Source organism: Salminus brasiliensis, chromosome 18 (assembly GCF_030463535.1).
Source record: "Salminus brasiliensis chromosome 18, fSalBra1.hap2, whole genome shotgun sequence".
Classification (NCBI taxonomy): domain Eukaryota; kingdom Metazoa; phylum Chordata; class Actinopteri; order Characiformes; family Bryconidae; genus Salminus; species Salminus brasiliensis.
The window spans coordinates 21006578-21026605 of NC_132895.1; the positions used below are offsets into that span (position 1 = coordinate 21006578).

At 40.2% G+C, this 20028-nt stretch overlaps 1 protein-coding gene across 5 annotated transcripts in view; it reads right to left on the reverse strand.

Moving 5' to 3' along the window:
• Positions 1 to 15019, reverse strand: part of ankhd1 (ankyrin repeat and KH domain containing 1) — a 29353-nt gene extending 14334 nt beyond the window's left edge. For 3 of the 5 annotated variants that reach the window (XM_072662459.1, XM_072662461.1, XM_072662458.1), the window contains exons 1-5: positions 14578 to 15019; positions 3171 to 3324; positions 901 to 1057; positions 458 to 620; positions 54 to 201 (exon numbers count right to left, since the gene is read on the reverse strand). In XM_072662459.1, the coding sequence (XP_072518560.1) occupies positions 54 to 201; positions 458 to 620; positions 901 to 1057; positions 3171 to 3324; positions 14578 to 14853 (898 nt within the window). In that variant the 5' untranslated portion in view covers positions 14854 to 15019. The remainder of the gene's footprint in view (positions 1 to 53; positions 202 to 457; positions 621 to 900; positions 1058 to 3170; positions 3325 to 14577) is intronic. The other 2 variants (XM_072662462.1, XM_072662460.1) reach the window with 1 other exon arrangement.
• Positions 15020 to 20028: the final 5009 nt, after the last annotated feature.

Here is a 20028-nt window from a genome sequence, read left to right on the forward strand (position 1 = left end):
AGACAGATCATGTAGAAAAACTCTTGTTACACCAAAAGAACTTGCTAAAGCACCTGTTGAGGACTGTGCGTTGACATCTGCTCCATGCATCAAGAGCAGTCTGACAATGTCTACATAACCGCCACTGGCGGCAGCCATGAGAGGCGTAATATCTCCTTTGATGCCTCTGTCCTCAACGTTAGCATGCATGGCCAGCAAGACCTACAGAAACACATACAATATATTTAATTATATTTTTATGTTTTCTACAGGGGGGGGGGCATACAATCAGCACATAAGACAAATAATTAATCTAATTAAAACAAAAACATATCAAGTGCTAATCTAAAAGTCACTTTGATGTTAGGATCTAAAAAGAACTAGAGATCTACCAGCATACTGCATATGGATGTAGGAAGGACAACAGCAGAATAAAAAGACCAGTGTGTGCACATAACAGAAGCAGTGTGCATCCTACCTGTGCAAGCTCATAGTATCCAGCGGAGCAGGCCAGACACAGCAGGCTTTCTCCCTCTTCTGTGTGCTCGTTGACGCTGCGGCCCTCGTCCAGCAGCTTCCTCACCGCGTTCACATCTCCGTCGGAGCAGGCCTCAGCCAGGCTACGGCTAAAAATAACCAGACTGCTACAATTACTGCGACTGTGCAGGCGAAGCTAAGCTAGCTACACTGACTGGAGCCTTCAGAAAGAAACAGGCCTCTACAGATTATAATACAGAATAAGCAGGACTGCAACTCAGCTAAGCCTCAGGATTAATTTATGCATAGTCAATAGCTTACTAAGTATACCTCACAGTGTATGCAAAATAAGACATGCTTCATTGAGGGTTTATGAAAAAACAATGCTTGATTACAAAAAAAAGGTTAAAAATATGGTGTGGTCATGTGAGAGGAGATGCCTACTTGTCTGCCTGGCTGGCGTTGAGTGTGTTTTCGGCCCTCATGCGGGTGAGGGCGGCGGCAGCTTCGTCCAGCGCACAGCTCACTGATGACGTCAGACGGCGGAGCACCTCAGGATCTGCGAAGGCTTTGCCATCGGCAGTGGAGAGTTTACCAATACCTATAGTGTTCAGCCACACACCAGCAATACACAGCATCCAAGGCCAAATGCATACATTGTTAGTGCAGGCCCAAGTCACACACGCAAACACCACACACACAAACACACAGAAGAAGAAACAAACCTTGATTAGCCATGTTCAAACCATGCAGAATAGTGTAATGCACAAGAATCTCAACCAATTTCATAAATCTATTGTGAAACTGGTAGGTCCCAGAAGTGGGTTTCACTGTTCATGAGTCCAAAATCTTTGTGTGGGGTGTAACACAGTTCTCTTTTTTTTGTTTAATCCAACTTGTTGCAAAACTACATCATAAGCACCATGATTATTACTGTATAAACTTGATAGTAGATCATCCATAATAAAATGTTAGAGGTCACCTGAGCTTCAAATCATTAAAAAAAAAAATTATAGCATCTGAAAAGTGTAATTTCAGAACAATTAGACAGCTGGCTGAATAAAAGTCACACATGGACAGAGATTCAGATCAGAAGTATACTGATATGGAGTTCTGAAATACAGAGTTAAGACTCCATGCGGTGCCGAAAGAGCAACAAAACTGTGTTACATCTTGCATTTCCAGTTTCATTTCAACCTGCGAGCATTTGGTTCATTTGATTTCATTCAAATGATAACTGATCAAAGTTTCCGTGATGGTCTTTCCCCAAACAGATCAGATTGCATCTCTGGAGTGTGACAACGACATACTTCACTGTCTGTAGGAAGCATGAATGGGAAGACCTGCTTAAGAACAGGAAGCACAATGGCCACTCTTTAGAAGCCTTCCTACCAAACAGGAAGTCTTTTACAGTTAAACTGACATCTGGCTAATCCATGATTCAACAGGAGAGCTTTGAAAACATCAACATTGGAACATAACATTTAATATAGCACACAAGAAACGAAAAAAGGCAAAAATAACAGGCAACACAAAGTAATGCCCATGGTATGGAATATATACAAATAATGCAGGGAAAGAAAACATGCCTGCGTAACCAGCATAAATGGTCAGTAACTTATTAACCCTGACTTTAGATGACGACCACTGTCACTGTGACAAAGGCACACAGGGAGAACACAGAACACAAAGCAAAGCATTCATAGACAGACATGAACACAGCAAATCTAACAAAAACATATAAAAAGAAACACGTGCACAAATGCTGTACAGACACAGATAGGGACACAGATACAGAGGTCCATGTAGACACACACACACTCTGAGGCACATAGAGCGTGGTTTACTAAAGGCCACTGCTGAGTCATGATGGGAGCTGGTGCTGCTCTATGGAAATCCATTGTTCCTGCTAATCTCCCCTATGCTTCCCCTGCAAGCTAACTATCTGCTCACAGGGCAGGGCTAGCCTGTACCAGTTCACCAATGCCCAGCAGAGAGGCAGGCCTAACGCACTCAGCCGCACCCAACCCAACACAGCTGAACCTAATGGTCAGTGACATGTAAATTACAATTTGGATGAACCTAAAATCAACAACAAAACATTAAGTATAAGAGTTGCTACAACTCTACCTGCTGGTGTCTGTTCTGTTTAATAACAGTACCCCTATGACTCCCAAATATTTCTGTGGGAGGATGCAGATCATTAACATCTATACTAGAGCCTTTGTACCACTGACACACAGGGCAACAGACATACTCTCAGACCTGTAACACCACAACAGGATGCAAAGCATGTAAAAATAAACACAGGCTTTAGGGATTTGTGCAGCTATACTGAGAAACTAGCTCTCATTATATAGGTATCTCTCCCTGTCCTCTTACCAACCCGGTACAGTGACAGGTCAAGTTCTAGGGCCTTACTGGAAAAATGAAAGCAGCAGCTTTACGGTATATATGTACACTGTAAACAAAGCAGACTAACAATGCATGGTCTAAGACAACACAAAGGAAGTAATTTAAACAACTATGATTCTAAAATCACACAGCACAGACAAAAGACGGTACTGCTTTTGCACAAATAGCAGATATATGCTTGCAAAAACAACCCACAGAACAGGTGAGTGACGGCATGCAGAGGTGTAAGAACAGTCAAGACTGCCGCCTAAAAGAGGCGGCTGAAGGTGGGCAGATTGAGAGCTCTCAGCGGGACATACCTGCCGCTTCTAGTAACGCCTCCAACCGGGCTTGTGTTTCTGGATCTACTGTTCTGAGGTCAGCTCCGTCTGCTGCACTCGACAGAAGCAGCTCTGACGCCGTCTTTAGCACGGGGTTATCCAGGTCTTCCTGGTCTAAGATGAAAGACTCCACCTGCAGAAATAAAAATTGAGAAAATGTTGACATTGTGCTTCATCATACACAGCACTCAGATAAAGAACAAAACTGTGTCTACCAGGATAATATTAATTTCAATTATTTATACTCAATCTGCGGTGTTTAAATCGTTGTAGTTTTAGATTAGAACATTAAAACCCAGATATTAAATCGCACTTTTTACTTGGTCATAAATACACTAAACAATGCACAGTGGGATAGATCACCTCTGACTAAACAGCAATAAACTATAAAAGTTGCAAATGATGACAAATGAAAAGGACATGAATCATTATGTCAGGGTGCTAATTTTACTTTATTCTTATCATTTCAAACCTAATGATTCAGAATCTGTAATGCTGAGAGCAAAGGAATATGTCTGAACAACAAAACTGAAGTTAAGATAATCCGCAGTTTAAAGTTTAAACGGACTAGATGATTAAAAGAAAACAATCTCCAAGGTTCCTTCTTCCACGTGGTCCCCCCTCTTCAGCAGCGACAGGTAATTAACACACGAGGGCACCAGTGACAAAGTTCACACTGCCCACAAGGTCTGGCCCTCCAGGCCTGTTGTTGCCTAGAGACGGTACACGCAGTATTTAGGCCCTGAGCCTCTGTGGAATTACAGTAAGCACCAAGATGAGCTGATCAGCAGGTTTCCCCTCCCCTTCCCTGCACATGTCCTTGACCTCCATGCACCTGCCGCTCCGCCCCCAGGGCAGTACGTCCTGCACGGACACCGCACAAAAAACTGAGGCAAAAACTACAAACAGCAGAAGCACCCAAGCAGCGATCGAGTGTGCGCAAGAGTACATCTGCCACTGCCCCACCAGATCCCTTCTGAGATCAGGAGCAACAGGGACTCCGACACAGCGGCTGAGGCTAATCTAAGGAATTACTGCAGAACTCTGAGCAGCGAAGCGGCAATGGAGCGCATGGGAGCCTTTAATGAAATTAAATGTAATAAGATCTGATTTAAAACTTAAGTATTCTGATGCGTGCTTTCATTCATGGCAGTGTTCACCGATTCCCAAGGCTTGCTATATCATGCAGCATTACAACCTTTTACCTACACGGCTAGTGCTTGTGTCCTTCAAAAATTTGATACCTGCTACCTTGACTTTGCATCTCAACACCATTCGTTTCTCATGGAAAATATGACTTAAGGTTACTGCCTGTGAAACAAGTGCGAAACTCTATGATACAGAGAAGTATATTTTCTAAAGTATTCAGCAGATACCTGGATACAGGATAAAGGGATAAAATTCATATCCAGTCCAGTTCCACATCTGCAAACTATAGACAGCTAAAAATGAACAGATACAGTCCTATTTTATGTTATTGCAGGAACATCATTAACAGAACACAATGAAGTGTTTTGAGCAGATGGAAAGAAAACAGAGTTCTACCACTCATTCTGTAAGTCATATGGACAAAAGTATTGGGACACATGCCCATTCATTTGTTTCTTCCTAAAATCAAGGGTATTTATATAAAATAAAACACATTCAAATGTAACTGTCTCTACCGTCCAGGGTTTCTACTACATTTTTGAACATTGCTGAGCAACAAGAGCGTTCTTGAGGTAAGAAAAGTTGGATGATCACCATCCTTCCAAAGAACACAGTTTCACTGATTGAGAACTTTGTGACCTGGGTCTGTAAGCCCCTCTAGCTCACACCTGACATAGGCATGATGCCAATGTTCATCTGCTTAAGAGTGTCCCATTCTATTGGCAATTTTTCTCTGCAGGGACTAGACACGCTATGTCCAAGCACATCTCTGTCAGCAATGGGTGCACTTTAAGGCAGCTGAATGCATTTATTAGAAGGAGTGTCCATAAATATTTGGACATAAAGTGCATGCAGAGCTACATTGTGTGACCTGCAGTGGTGGACGAGAACATAAACATACCTTTAAACTGTATTTCAGCTTATTCCTTTTACACACAATTTAACTTCGTCACAGAGCTTGAAACGGTTGCTAGCACACAGACACACAGTAGAAAGATGTTTGCTCTGAGCTCACTTTGTCAGCTGGTTTGTATAATTTAAGAGGTCTTGGCATTTAATACTGCCAGATTCCACAAAGCCATTGCAGACAACACTAAAAATGCAAAATACACCGTAGTGCCACTCTTCTGTTCATGCCTAAGCAGAAGTAAAGTCTTTGTTGACCACAAAAACAGAGAAACACGGCTGCAGAACATTTTCAATGGGAGGGGTCGTTCATGAAAAACGGTCACAGGAGTTGTATGCCTGAACCATAAAAAAATTACAAAGACCGCCAAGAATAAAAAAAGAAAGGCAGTGAGGCCGGGTGTGGTCAGCAGAAAGTCCATCTGCAGTGAAAATAATTAAAAGCATATAGGGGCATTTGAATGTGCTGAGACTGTGGAGTGGCTGGAACAGTTGGAATCTGAGTCTGGGTAGTATCCATCTCAGGGGGTAAGGGGCTAGGAGAGAAAGCGAGCACACAAGAGCGAGAGAGAAAGAGGCAAGCAGAGAGAGCGTCTGTGATTAGGAGAGGCTCCCTCACAAGGGAGCACAGGCAACGTCCAAACAAGTGACTCTCATTACCTCATCCATGCACTAAAAGAAGGGGAACAAGAGAGAGAGAGAGAGAAAGATGTAGACCCTCCCTGTTTAACTACCACTATTTCCGCACCAGTGTACCAGCAAACTGAGATCATATAATGATTATACAGTGATTAGTTTATGAAATCTAAAAACAAGCTAGGTTCATTAACTTTAAAGGAAATAGATTTAGAAACTAAGACCCTTCATGTTTTCAATACTACCCATATTCCCCATACTCGCACTCAAAAAGTATGCAATGCTCCATCTGTGAAGAAAAAAGGCAACAATGTGTTCCGACTTGGTGTAGTGGAGAACATGCTCTGTTCTGTTGCAGCCTAGGGTTCAATTCCCCAGCCAGGTATACACACCACCCTCCACCAATAAGAGTCCTTGGGCAAGACTAACAAGGCTACTTTCACCTGCCTGTGTACTGTAACTCAAACGAAAGTAGCTCTTTGTTTACTTTGTGTAGGACTTCCAGCGTGAATCCACTGATACGGATTACAACCACAGTGTCCACAAGCGTCCAGATATCTTACAATTTTGTGAAGGAGAAGCCAACACCAGAACATCCTTACCTAGAGAAACGGTCGCATCCGCTTCATCTGAGCTCTGTAAAAAGTTTACTCACAACAGATCATTAAGAGTAGCATCAACATCAGCATGGATTAAACGCAGCAGCTTCAACCACAGACACAGATCTTCCTCTCTGGAAGGTGGTGGATAAGTTATGTGGTGCTCCACAACACAATCGCAAGATAGCTCTGCTCCAAACTTCTCAATAAAATGTTAAATAGGCTGTAGCTGCCTACTTCATGATCAGTGTCCACAGGAGTAGCCTACTTCCAGCAATGGAAATACCTGGACCAGTGGCAGGCACAGAGAGCCAACAGGATAAAACGATGCTGGGTTTGGGAGTTTGGGACAGTCTGTTGTCAGCTTTTCAGACTTGAGAACATTGCAGGATTACTTCAATTATTTAGATATCTACCTCATTCATGGTGATCACCCACGAACATGCCAGTAAACAGACATTCTGGCAGCAGCCAGGCCTAAGGTAATTTTATGCGCCCCAAGAAACAATAGGGTTAGTTGGTGAGCTCAAAGACGTGGCTTAGGTTCCTTGTTATTTCCCCACCTCTACAAACCCCATAACGACTGGAAGAATTTCTGAAAACTTTTCAAAGTAACAACAATGATTTCTTTGCCAAAACTCTGAATAGGTTTGTTGATCAGACAAGAAACTTCGTGCTCATATTCAAAATTTCTATTCTGAACTTCAGAAGCCACACATTGTTTTGCACAGTACAGTACTCTGAGAATTCACCTCTTCCACCCAGTCAAGAGTCCACAAAAACAAATACGCCAGCACAGAGTCTAATGAAAGCAATAACCTATGGTCCACATGTGATTGAACACACCACACATGACTCTGAACATACACATGCACCACACAAACATGAACAAATGCCTCTGGTTCACAGAGTGGTGGAGGTACACTATCACAACTGTATAAAACTTGTCCTAAAGGATTAACATGAGCACCTTTCAGATTCAAAATCCAGAACAGTTTTAGGACTGGCATGAACGTCTAAATAAAGAGTCCAATAGTTTCATGTACAAAATGCACTCCTGCATCATTCAGTTTCTATGGGTCCAACTAAGACTCAACAGTAAAACAAAATTGTCACTAAAGCACTTTGCTTTGCAACGCAAACGAGCAACCTCGTCACTAGAATAACATTCGTAAAAACTGGTGCCCTGACAGTATTCCAGGAACTGTACTAGGTCTTGTCCATATTCCTGTGACAATCTTGTATTCAAACTTAACCCAATCCAATTTCATTAGTTACATACTCACATAAAAAAATGCACATATGGAAGAGGCTACAGATAGGTATGCATTAAGCAGGTTGTGTATAATTTAAACATGATATAGCACATATTTGCAGTTTTGACTAAAAGAATCAGATCAACTGTATGCTGAACATAATCTCCATAACTGGTCATATCAGTAACTTAAAAGAAAGAAAAAAAGAAAGGAAAACTACAATTTGTTCAGACCACATCATAGCACATGCTGAATGCAAACAGTCCAAAGTAGAGCGGAAAAACAGTTCCAGGGGAACATCTCATGCATTCTGTTCTTTTCAGGTTTGGTAATTTTACTTTATATTACTTAAAGTTTCAAAAAGTTGGGCGATAGAACACGCCGACCCCCACACCCCACCCCAACTCATGTGTGCGTCATCTGCCTCATCTGTAATTGGTGGATTCCTGCATCTGTCTGTGTGTTGTGAGAAACATACCTATGGACACTCATCATTTGCCTCTCATCGTGTATACCATTTACCAATGGTATACCATGATACTCATACATTGCACAGCTTTGTGAATTTAAGACTGTGGTAAGCCAATTTCACAAAGCAAAACAATTTGTCTAAACCAGTAAAAGTATGTGTTAATTAGAAATATGAAGAATTTTTTTCTTCACATGGTGCTCTAGGATTGATCTGAACATTCATATATAAAACATGTGGGTATTATGTAATGTGCTTTTGAGTTTTCTTATTTAGTTTCCTTGCTGCACTGGTAAAGGATTAATGAGTACTGTATGTAGATGTTTCTGTAATTTTAAGGAGAGAAAGAAAGAAAGGGGAAAAAAAAATAAGAATACAACAGCCCAATCAAAACAAGGTTTTCAACTGTATGGGGTGCACCAAATTCAAGTAAACAGCATCACGTAACATTACAAATGTAACAAAAACAGGTACAACATTTAAACCTAGAAGCACAAAGAAAGGCTCACTCGTCGCCTTTTCACTTGTTTTTTAGGCCTATATCCATTAACGTGACTGTTTATGCAGCGTTACAAAAGATGCAAAACACTTTATAACAGTCAAAGTAATGAAAAGAAATGAGGACAGAACACTAAATCTGAGCACAGTCCAACAGCAGAAAACATCCATTTCTCTGCCCTAACGTCACATTAGCAGACGTTTGACAAGTAGCATCATTAACCGCAATGTACCCTTTTTCAGCACCCTCAGGACAAGCTGGAAATTTGGTAATATTAAATGTTAAAGGAGAAACCAACTGTCCTTGTTCACATCTGGTCACTAGCATTTTGAGTATCAAGCTTATATCTGGATGAGGCCAAGCCACATAAAAATGCAAGTGTAAACGCATCTACGCCTCATTTATACCAGATACACTTTAAAAGGTGGTCTGAGATGCCATTGAGCCACGTAGTATAGCAGCGTAAATGCATCTGTCTCTCCAAAATGCATTCAACATCCAAAACCACTCCCATTAAAACCGAAACACCAGTAATCGCTGTAACCTGTAACGACTTAGCATATTTACACTTACACATCAGATTTCAGTGGGACTACAAAGTATACAGACATATGGCTAAAAACGGATCAGGATACAATCCAGATACTAGTCACATGAAGTGGTAGCACTTGTATTTACTGCAGTAAGCACTGAGTTTAGTAACTCTTAGAATTAATTCCTTTGGCAAATGCTAAATGTCATTTAACCTAGATTTGTAAGGCCATCACTTAAACCATGAAGCTGAAGTTGCTTTCTTACACACCAGCTTGTTATTTACTACCAGTGCAGGACAGCATAATTGTTGTTAAAATATCATGTATGTGTGTGTGTTAATTAGCAGCTTGACTAATAAAACAAAACACACCCTTGCTAATTTAGCTAAATTTAGGATATAAATACGTTCAGTGCTGCGGAACGAAAAGCTGTTAGGCAAACCATGCAGACTGTTCAGACTCACTAAAGACAGCAGTGCGCAAAATCAACATTCATTAGGCTTCTTGTGATAGATGGGATGAGTCAAGTAGGCCATTTCTCCTCATCATTCCCTTTCAAAATAGTGACATTTTATCTTTTTAGGGTTGTTCCTAAAAACATTTGCCCGTTTTAATTTATACATATAAATGTGGCTGACGCTGGGCAAAATCTGCTCTCGCACTTATGCAACAGCTCAAAACTGTTTGCATTTTTAAAAACCAGCAAGCAATTTTAAAATGTTTAGCTTGTACTGCATTTCCTCAACCTTTTCTTTTTTAAACGGTAGTCTTTGTAGTTTCGTAGGAGTTCAGGCAAAATGTACGATCAGTTTGTGCGTGTAGCCGTTTTGCAAAAAGTAGCGGTTAATTAGTTAAGCGAAATACGTCACGTCCTGTTTATCAGGACTTGCATAGCAAGTATGAACGTGTGCAAGTACCATTTAAGGCCTGCATGTGCGAGTGGCGCAAAGCCTGAACATTACTGGTACAAGCATCACCATAGTTTCCAGGTTTTGAGAGTGAAAGGGGCTTAAGAAGTAGAAAGGCAAAAGCTAAACATTTAGTCCAATGTGGCTCCAGCCCAACTTTCAGCCTGTGGCTACGGGTACTTTTGCAGCAGCAGATATGCAAGTGTCTTGAGGCATAAAAGTCATGATCAGTTCTGTATATAAAGGTGTAGACCAAATCTGTTTGTGGGCTATTTTGACTGCAAATTACAAATTGTTAACAATGCTGCACAGTGACAATTGTGTTTTGGTGAAAATTTCAGTGAGGCACTGCCCAGGCCTAGGGCATAGGTAAATTCTGCAGTTCACTCTGAAAAAATTGAGAAGAAACACTGGTATAACGACAAGATTAACCCCCGGAACCGGTATTTAAAGCAAATGTGAGATGTTCCAACTCACACCCTGTTCATTTTTATGTTTTAACTGAGAAAACCTTAATTAGAATTTATTTTGTGTTCGACAGAATGCCACTAAAGCACACTACACCTGTTTTACACCACATAGTATAGATTGTGTGGAACAGGTATAACTTGTAATCTATCCATGCCATCACAAGAGCGCACATTAAAGTAAGGGGGTTCTGTAGCTCTGAGTGGGGCGATCTTAATTCATTCACAAATTTAAAGTGAGAGATTCATTACCATATCAATATCCATTTGAGCAAAATAAAAAAACCTACATGTAAACAACTTACAACGCATTTGTTTACACAAAAGCATTTTTAGTCTTTTAGTCATTTTAACAAACATGACACAAACATACATCTCCCAATGAATAATGTAAATGTAATAATGTTATTGTGCAGATACAGAGACAGTAAGAATTAGTATGATGGCACTGCATGAATACATGGGTCCAATTTCTGAGCTAGGGGGCAACTATGGAACTATGAAAGCACAGTAGTAACGTGTAGGAATTAATGAAAATGTCTATTATAATGGCATCAGACAGCTTTCAAACATATTTCAAAAGGGTAATTGATACACCTATTGCAGTCTGGCACAGCAGATTGTTACTGCATTTGTAACATCATGGAAATAATTGGTACATTTCTGTAATCCAGACAGATGCAGTCCCAATTTCTGCATTCCGTACATATTTACACATTAGCATCAGGATCAGCAGATCTGTAGATGACAAATATATGCATCAATCCTTACTGATGCATGCCTAAACATGGGTTTGTCCACATATACACAAACCAGTGTTTTGTTTTTTCAAAAAAAGTTCCTGGTAAATGTACACACATTTACAGAACAACAAATTTTGTTTCTCCATTACAACTTACATAAAATGTAGATTTCTCTGCGAGACCAAATCGGACACGTTTGTTTGGCAGCACTCCTTCAGACACCTACTTAAAATGGCCCTAAACAGTAAATCAGTACAACCATTTCATCTCCTAAAGTATATCAGATTAATATTGTTAAAAGCTAAAAATATCTAAAAATATCTTAGATTTACGTTTTAACATTTTGTTGATGTCAAAGAGAATTACCTTTCTTTAACTTCCCCCGTACTTTCATAAGTACTTAAAAATAAAATGTTTAAAACAAAAAATATTGTTTTTTTACAAATGTTAGTCATAAATCAACAAAACACCTTACAAGCACACCTTACAAACTAGTATAATTACATTACATGTTTCTGCTACAGGATTAATACCTGATCTTGCTGAATGGAGCTGCTTGCCCACATGACCCACAAGATACTAGGCATGCCACCTACCCACTCACCCTGGGACAACCCCATAAGACCCCTCCTACTCCTGCATATGTTTTTTCCCATATGCAATGAAGCACTTTTTGTGTATGTACAGGTTTTAAAAAACAGTTTCACTAGTTATGCAAGATTAACTAAATTTATTAACAACCTTAGTTCTCAAAGAAAGTAAGAACATCTCACTGACACTGTGTGCAAACGCACATACTAACAGGCCTATGTCATTCCCAACACTTTCAAAGCAAGTGTTTCAGTGCCTTGATGCAGTGATTCTCACGAGCTTCAGCCTAACTCTGTGCGTCTCCTCTTCATAAGTCAGTCTGTAAGTTACTGTAAACCCTTATAGGGATTAATGCCCTACTGCAACACACTTAAAATGCAGTAAATCAAAACTAACTGGTCAATTTTAACATGATCACAGCACTGGAGCATCAATTAGAGCTTGATACGCATACAGTTCATCAATTCACTACGTCGTTATTTGGATACTATATTAACCATATTAATTTCTACATCCATAGACCATGCCTTTTTTTATTAATATTCGAAACTAAATTACATGAGCTGACTCACTCGGACATAGTTATTTACAATAATATTTATCATTTATAATCAGTTAGGTGTATCTGTTTCACAAGGTTTATGTGTAACAAGATTTCTACTGATCATCTAAATGTAGACAAAAAGTTGCTTATATTTATTGGAGAACTATGACAAGAAAAAAAATAGTATGTCAAAGATCAGTAATAAAATTATCCGTAGTCTTATCAGGATAATGTTCCAGTCTCTCAAACACAAACCCGTCTATCAAGGTTAGATAAGGTAAAATCATTAAGATGAATAAATCCTATTAAATCCAAACTAAAATTGATTATGTTGACAAATGCAAAGGTGCTTTGTGAGAATGACACTGTAAATGCAGGAGACAGCATGAAAGAAGCTCAACTGGGTGAATAGGGGCTCTTGTTGGAAATCTGGGCCCTACCTGAGGCTGATGTCAGCTCCCTTTTCAATACCCCTCCCCCAAATTCCAAACAAAATACCAACAACACAAGAGATGGGACAGTGGCACCCATTACAAGTTATAAAAGGCAACAGACACACCCCTGTCCTCCAGACAGAAGGGGTGAAAAATCATGTGCAACCCTGAAAAACAAGAGGTGCATGTTCGTGAGCACGGTTGGGGTGCGTGTGTGCACACCCACATCAACTAAGTATCCTCTAACATTACATCTCAAAGTGACTGCTTCCAAAATAGCGTGTGAATCTCAGTTGAGACATCACAGCATCTTCATGTTTTATTAATATGTAGGTCTTAGAGCTGAGCAAAGGATCAATCAATAATTTTATGCAGGATTATGTAGAATTTAGGTGCTAAATAAGATGTTTTGTGTAAAATAAATATAAAAACACTAACAGAAAAAGTTACATCAGCTATCTAACTGCAAGTGTCCGACACTGAGAAACAGTTTAGAGTACCTGAATGCAGAGTAATGCAAGGATGGCACAGGGTTTGCTTAACATTGCTATCTTTCTTAAAAGAAGTACCTTCCAGATTATCTACAGAAGACAAAAATAAAATATCTAACACGTGCTAATTTGGCCATCAGTCTTACCTTTTAAAGGGCAGTGATCAGCATATTAGTGGTGACATGACCAAGAACAGTCATGATGACCGCTGCCCAAACATCTGACCACCCCCTTTGATCAGTTACTTTCAAAACATGAAGAAAACATGAGTTTGTCTCAAGCATCAGTTTCTGGTTAAGGCGTGTTGGCCTCATGGCTAATTAGATCCTGCAAAGATGACCAAATCCGTTTTCTATCCAGTCACAATGTTGACATTAGGCTAAGCAGAGCGTTGCAACATGGAGCAGCTTTTCATCCACAACAGTCGGAGTCAGGAGTAAAAGCACAGCTCCCACACTACAAATTACACAAATGAGTTAGCTGGGTCTCTGCCATAAAAAAAAGAACTGTTACAGCACGAAAACACAAGGCTTCGGCTCGCCAGTTGACGAGCGATAAGCCGAGCTAGCCAACATTACGAGCTAATATTTAGGAGTTACGTAGCTAGCGAGCAGCAGCTAGCCGTGAAGCTAACGACGTTTCTTCCAACTGGAGGCGTCAATATGTTACAGGGTGTCATTTCAGGGAGCTCCGCACCACTGCGAAATTGCTACTGGGGTTTAAACGACACAAACCAAACTTACAAGCAGCTGACAAAGTTGTGGATGCCAGACTGTACGGCACCGAAAATTGAAGTATCAGACGATGGCGTTGTCCGCTGCTCTGCTTAGGCCCAAATCGCAGCCTTCGTCACAGGACTGTGCTAGCTGGCTAACTCGCCACAACCCGAGCTATTTGGAAACGCAACTGGCAACGTGGGTTCCCCGAACCGCGTTGAATTCTTCAGATAATGTCACACCTAAGAGTGGCCGTGGTGCAAAAACGCACTTTATAAAGGCAGACGACAACGTTGACTTTTATAATGTTTAATTAAATTTCTGGCGACGGAAGGGTTTGGTGGCTTAAGAAGCCAGTCTCTGCCCTCACCCTGGGTTAGTTAGCGAGCTAGAGTTAGCTAGCTGAGCTAGCGGGGGACTTCGCTAGCTAAACTAGCTAGCTTACCTCAGAGACCTCATCCTCGTCGCTGCCGGATCCGGGGCCCGAGGAGAGAACCGCGGCCGCTGTGAGTTTGAAGTCGAGTCTATCTGTTGCGGGCCCGCCAGCCTCGCCAAACAGTCGGACTTTCTTGCCACCGACGCCTATGCCGAGGCCTCCGAGTCCGGCTCCTGGTGTGGCTCCAACCCCCATACCCAGCGCAGGGGAGCGCGGAGTCACCGAGTCAATCTCGTCCTCGAAGCCGTCCGTCAGCATTGCCGTCCCGGCTACAGCATCCTGCATACTTTCCTAAATAAGATGTTTATTCGTGAAGGTAACGTTGTCCTTTCGCTTTCTTTGGGGTTGTATCGTTACAAAATTATCACGTTTTACTTCAGAAAAATCCTCAAACTCTCCTGAAGCGAGAAGAGATTCTCTTTCCCCCAAGCCATTAACTTTCTAACAACCTACCCCTCTTCGTTCTATTTCTGTATGGACCCGCCTCTGTTCAAAATGCTTGAAGGCAATTGGTCGACAGCGCCACAGCCGAGGCCCTGATTGGTCCAAGCGCACGCTACTCGAGCGAAAGCATGCGACGTTAAGGTTGGTTTACGGGAGGGCTTTAAGATTTAACGCCAGGAAACATCGGACCGAACAGGCGATTGGACACCGACACGCCGGTCACCAACTCCCGCCCTCTGGATACGCCTATTTTTGTCTTTATAAGAAAAGTAGAGGTTAATTTGCTTCAGGGTAACAAGTCTTATGACTGGACTAAGTTGTGCTCGCACTGAGTAGCATGTAACGTTTGGTAAAGTTTAACGCCTGCCACTTCTAACACTTGTCAGTAATTTGTGTCTGTGGTCCAGACATGACTCTTCATCTTATTGCTGCAGCAGCAGCCAACACAGTGCAGGAACTGCAGCATATATAAGACATCAGAAAACACACCAGACAGCAGCTAAACTCTTACTGAGAGAGATGTGGCTCATTATGCTGTACAGGTTCAGCCGTGTGGAGTGAGTGAAGGGTCTTGGCGGTGCAGTTCATGGGGGATAATGTGTCTAGAAGGGATTTGGATTTACTTTATCCATACCTTACATGTAATGAGCCCTTTAGTGTCTCACTTAATTTGCATAAAACTGCTTGCACTTGCCAGTGAAACTGCAATCACACTTGAACTTGCAATGACCTCATAACTTGTAGGACAAGGTATGAAACAGACCTAATTAACATATGGACATAGATTTGGTAGAAATATCTGATGAGCAGACGACAGCCTCGATGTAGCAAATGGATGTCACTTTTTTTAACATTCACTTTTCATCACATGTGCCTGAAATGATGAACTCATTTGAGTAATACCAGTGTGATTTATGTGTAATAACTGAGATCTGGGAAAGTCACCTTTAAATGTCAGCGCAAGAATAAAATACTCACATAAAAATGTGAATGTTGGTCAAGAGTATCGTGCACAAAACATCATAAAAACCTACATACATATTAAGACCGTAGTAAAAGGAATATTCTGGTGAAAATCAAATAAGCATGATTAATCGCTGACCCCAAGGGCAGGTGATGCTAGGCTAACATTGCTAACAAACACTGAACTCAGACTGTCACCAATCTCAACTCACTCAAAACACATCACAATGTTTATTTGTTTGGTGCAGACATGGTTAGAGCATGGTATGACTTACTGTTTTACTGTAAATTAATTTATATAAATTAATTACTGTAAATTAATTGTATATATATTTAAAGTAATCATCCTGTAATTGGCAACAGAGTGGATGTAATTTAGATCCATAAAATACCACTCATCAAACAAATTAGCAAATGGGTTTCACATATTTGAATATGTGCTTTTATTCTGTAGTTTTGTAGATCACAAAATAATTCCCATTTTATTGAGGTTTTGTCATACTACTGTAGCACAGCCTAAGAAAGTTACCTTAAAGAGATTAAACAGACGGCTTTTCAAAGAGCAATGCAGAACAGCCAGAGACAGTCCAGCCTTTACAGACATGGACAGAAGGTTCTGACTGCACCGACAAGCAGGGTTTCAGTCAGGAACAGGGCGGCTACTGTAATTAGCATTAGTCTGTTGATCTCAGTCATAAGGAATCAGTTTATGAATCTAGTCAGCAGATCCAGGTGAACAAACTGAAAACATGCTAAACTGGAGATGAACATTTGAACTATTAGGTATGGGTGTCAGAAATATAATATTTTCAAGTTTTAATGAGGTTTGTTGAAACAGAAAAAACACCTGGCACTATCAGAATGTAAGATTATAATATTTTTTATTATTTTATATTTATAACCTTTCACACACTGGACCACACCAAATCAAGCTAACAGTTATTCAGTGTGGCACAAATGATGTATTTCCTAATAATTCTAACAATGAAATATCAACAAATACCAGTTTGGATTCAAAATGTCAAGATGTTTCTTATTACATCTCGGTCATGTATACTTTACAGTGTAATTGTGTAAAATGCAGTTACTTATTGATTTATTAAGATGTTCTTTGATCAACCCAAAATATCTGACCCAAAGTTCCATCAGCACCAGGGAATCATGGGCAGATGTTATTTCTTGGACTCTCCAAGAGCTCCTGAATGGCGCAGCCATTTGAGCATTGGCTCTATCATTATGGGGATCAACAATTCAATCCCTGTTGATGCCACAGCCATTCGTGGCCTGGAGTCCCAGAGAACACATCTGGGACAGGATGGCTCTCCCTCTTCCCCCATCACTGAGGGGGAAAGAGGAGGTCTGTTAGCCAATGCATTCAGGCATTGTGTTAACAGCAGTTTGAAAAGATGCAGTTGGTTGGCTTCATGTGAATTGTAGAAACTCATGGAAAGTCCATAGATGGTTGTGCTTGTGAACAAGAAGTTCACAGTGCAATTACATTTTTGTTGTTTTTACATTTTTGAGTTTTTAATATTAATTTTATAATAATTGTTTAGTGTGCAGTGTGTAGTGGGGCAGGGTCAAAAGACATACAATTTTACTACGCTGTTGTAATGTGCAGTTTTTTGGCAAACATGTACTTTCAATTTTGATGACATACAAATCAGGTAGAGGCGCCAAGGACATAAACACAGATAAAAAAAATTATTAAATTATATTTATGGTAAATGTGGCCAGTGTTGATTCTAGGGTCTGTTGGGGCCCTAGGCATTGGTTGCTTGTTCTCCAAAGATTTAGAGGGGCCCCCTCCAACCAGCATTCATCCCCATTGTGTTTTGCTGCTGGTGCCAGAAACGTAGGTAATGGTCACAATAAAAGATAACGTGATACAGTATATACTTATAACAGTAATATGTTAATAATGTCAATTTAAAAACTATTAGAAATCCTGAAATTCTTGTGTTGCTGAAAATGTTGTTCTTGGACATAGCTCTTCATGTTCTACTACTTACATTTCATTTGATATGGACAGTGTAATAGTTGCAATACAGAGGATTAAACTCTTGTTACTTATAATGGTACTTGTTTGAAACTATTAATGGAACTATTTCAGGTAATGTAGAGCCACTAAGCCTACACTACAGATATGGTAAACTCATACTACACACACCACACTGCACATATAGCACAATAACGTACACCAATACACCTCAGTAAATTACAGTAGCTTACATTTGTCCAAATTTCTTCTCAGTTTCATCTCCTTACACCATTTATAGCATCACGGCCAGCAAAGCTGGACACACTATGCTGCTCTGCTAGCTAGGTCAACTGGTAAACATCAGAGTAAACAAAAGAAATAATGTGATGCTGGGGATAGTTACATTATTCAAGTGTCTCTTCCCCACAGTTAAAGCTAGCAACTTTTAGTTGTAGTATTAAATTGAGTTGTTATTATCTGCTCTCCACTGAGTTGCTTTTTTCTTCTTTCTTTTTTACTCCCAGAAGGACAAGATAACACCTCTTCATTTTGTCCATGCATGCCACTTGCAACGGGAATGAGTGGAGTTAGGTGGGTCCCCCTCAGGGAGATCAGGTCTCTCCTACTGTCATTTCGAACTCTGCATGTTGCCACTGCTGTAGTCTAAAGTTTTTTCAGCCCTATTAAGCATAATTAATGTTCCTTTTTTCATTAAAATGTACTTATATGATCTTATATGATCTTTTGATCGTTTTTTGATTGTCATCATGCCACAGAAACTATGGAGTTCTTCTTAGTAGAAATATTTGCTTGACAGCATATTTTATTACATATGCAGTGCTGTCATTGTTGTGGCCAGTGTTTAAAGCTATTGATAGGGATAATGACTTCTTATATAATGAATACAGAATAACACAATAAAATGTGTAAAGCTTTAAATGTAATCTGAAAGATTGTAATTGTGTTATTTGGCTCCAGGAACACTGGTATATAGTTTTAAATTCCACAACATCCTGGGGTGCCTTAAGAAGAGGTTAGAATGGCTGAGCTAAAACACTTTGACAGACGTAAAAACGTTTTTATCAAGAAGATAATTCACTCTGCAAAATCATATTTGCATTAAGCTGTCACAGACAACTTTAAATAAACTGGGCAAGTTGAAGAAAGAAAAATACAGAAAACACAAATAAGACCCAAGAAGCTGTCTGCATCTGATGAACGGCACTTAAAGGTCACTTCCTAGAGGGACAGAAGGAAATCCGGAGAAGTGCTTGCTCAGCAAAGGGCAGTCATTTGGCACCAAATGACACACTTTAACTGTGAGAAGTCATCTAAGAGGGGACAATCTCTTGCAGGGTACACTGATGCTGAGAACCCATCCTTGCAGAGATTGCAGTGTGGGAAAGACCATGAAAAAAAACAACCATCAAGAGGATGGAGAACCAACCACTTCCAGGAAGCTGTTTGAGTTTGCCCTGTAAACTTTTGGTTATCAAATAAGGCAGTACATCAAATGAGATGGCCTGCCTGTAGCATTCTGCCATGATTAGGTAGTGCCTTTCAGTGCAGGGCATGTGGTTAAGATCGATAGATTGAAGAATGACTTCAATTGTAAACATAATTATGTACCTTCAGCAGAACTAAGTAAAGCAAGTTGGCAAGTTTTTGGCATCATAACCCACAACACAAGTGCACATATACACACACAGTATTAAATTGCTACATCAACTCAGTAGTAGTAGTGTGGGACTGCATGGACAGGAAATAAAACAAACATAAAACACCAAAGAATTTTCCATAGGAGTACCTGGAATACCAGAGGACAAACTTTAATATGGCATATTTCTACACACTTTAGAACAAAAAAAAAAACATATAAAATGTGTCAACCATCATGCATTCCAAAATGTCTATGACACCATTGTGGCATATATATATGTATTTATTATTGTTGTTGTCTTATGACTATATGTAGGATAGATTTTTATGTGCTGGGGCTTACAGTTTTGTGTACAGTGAAATTTTATTTCCACAAGTGTATTTACTGCTTGTAAAATGGATGTGCAATAGTA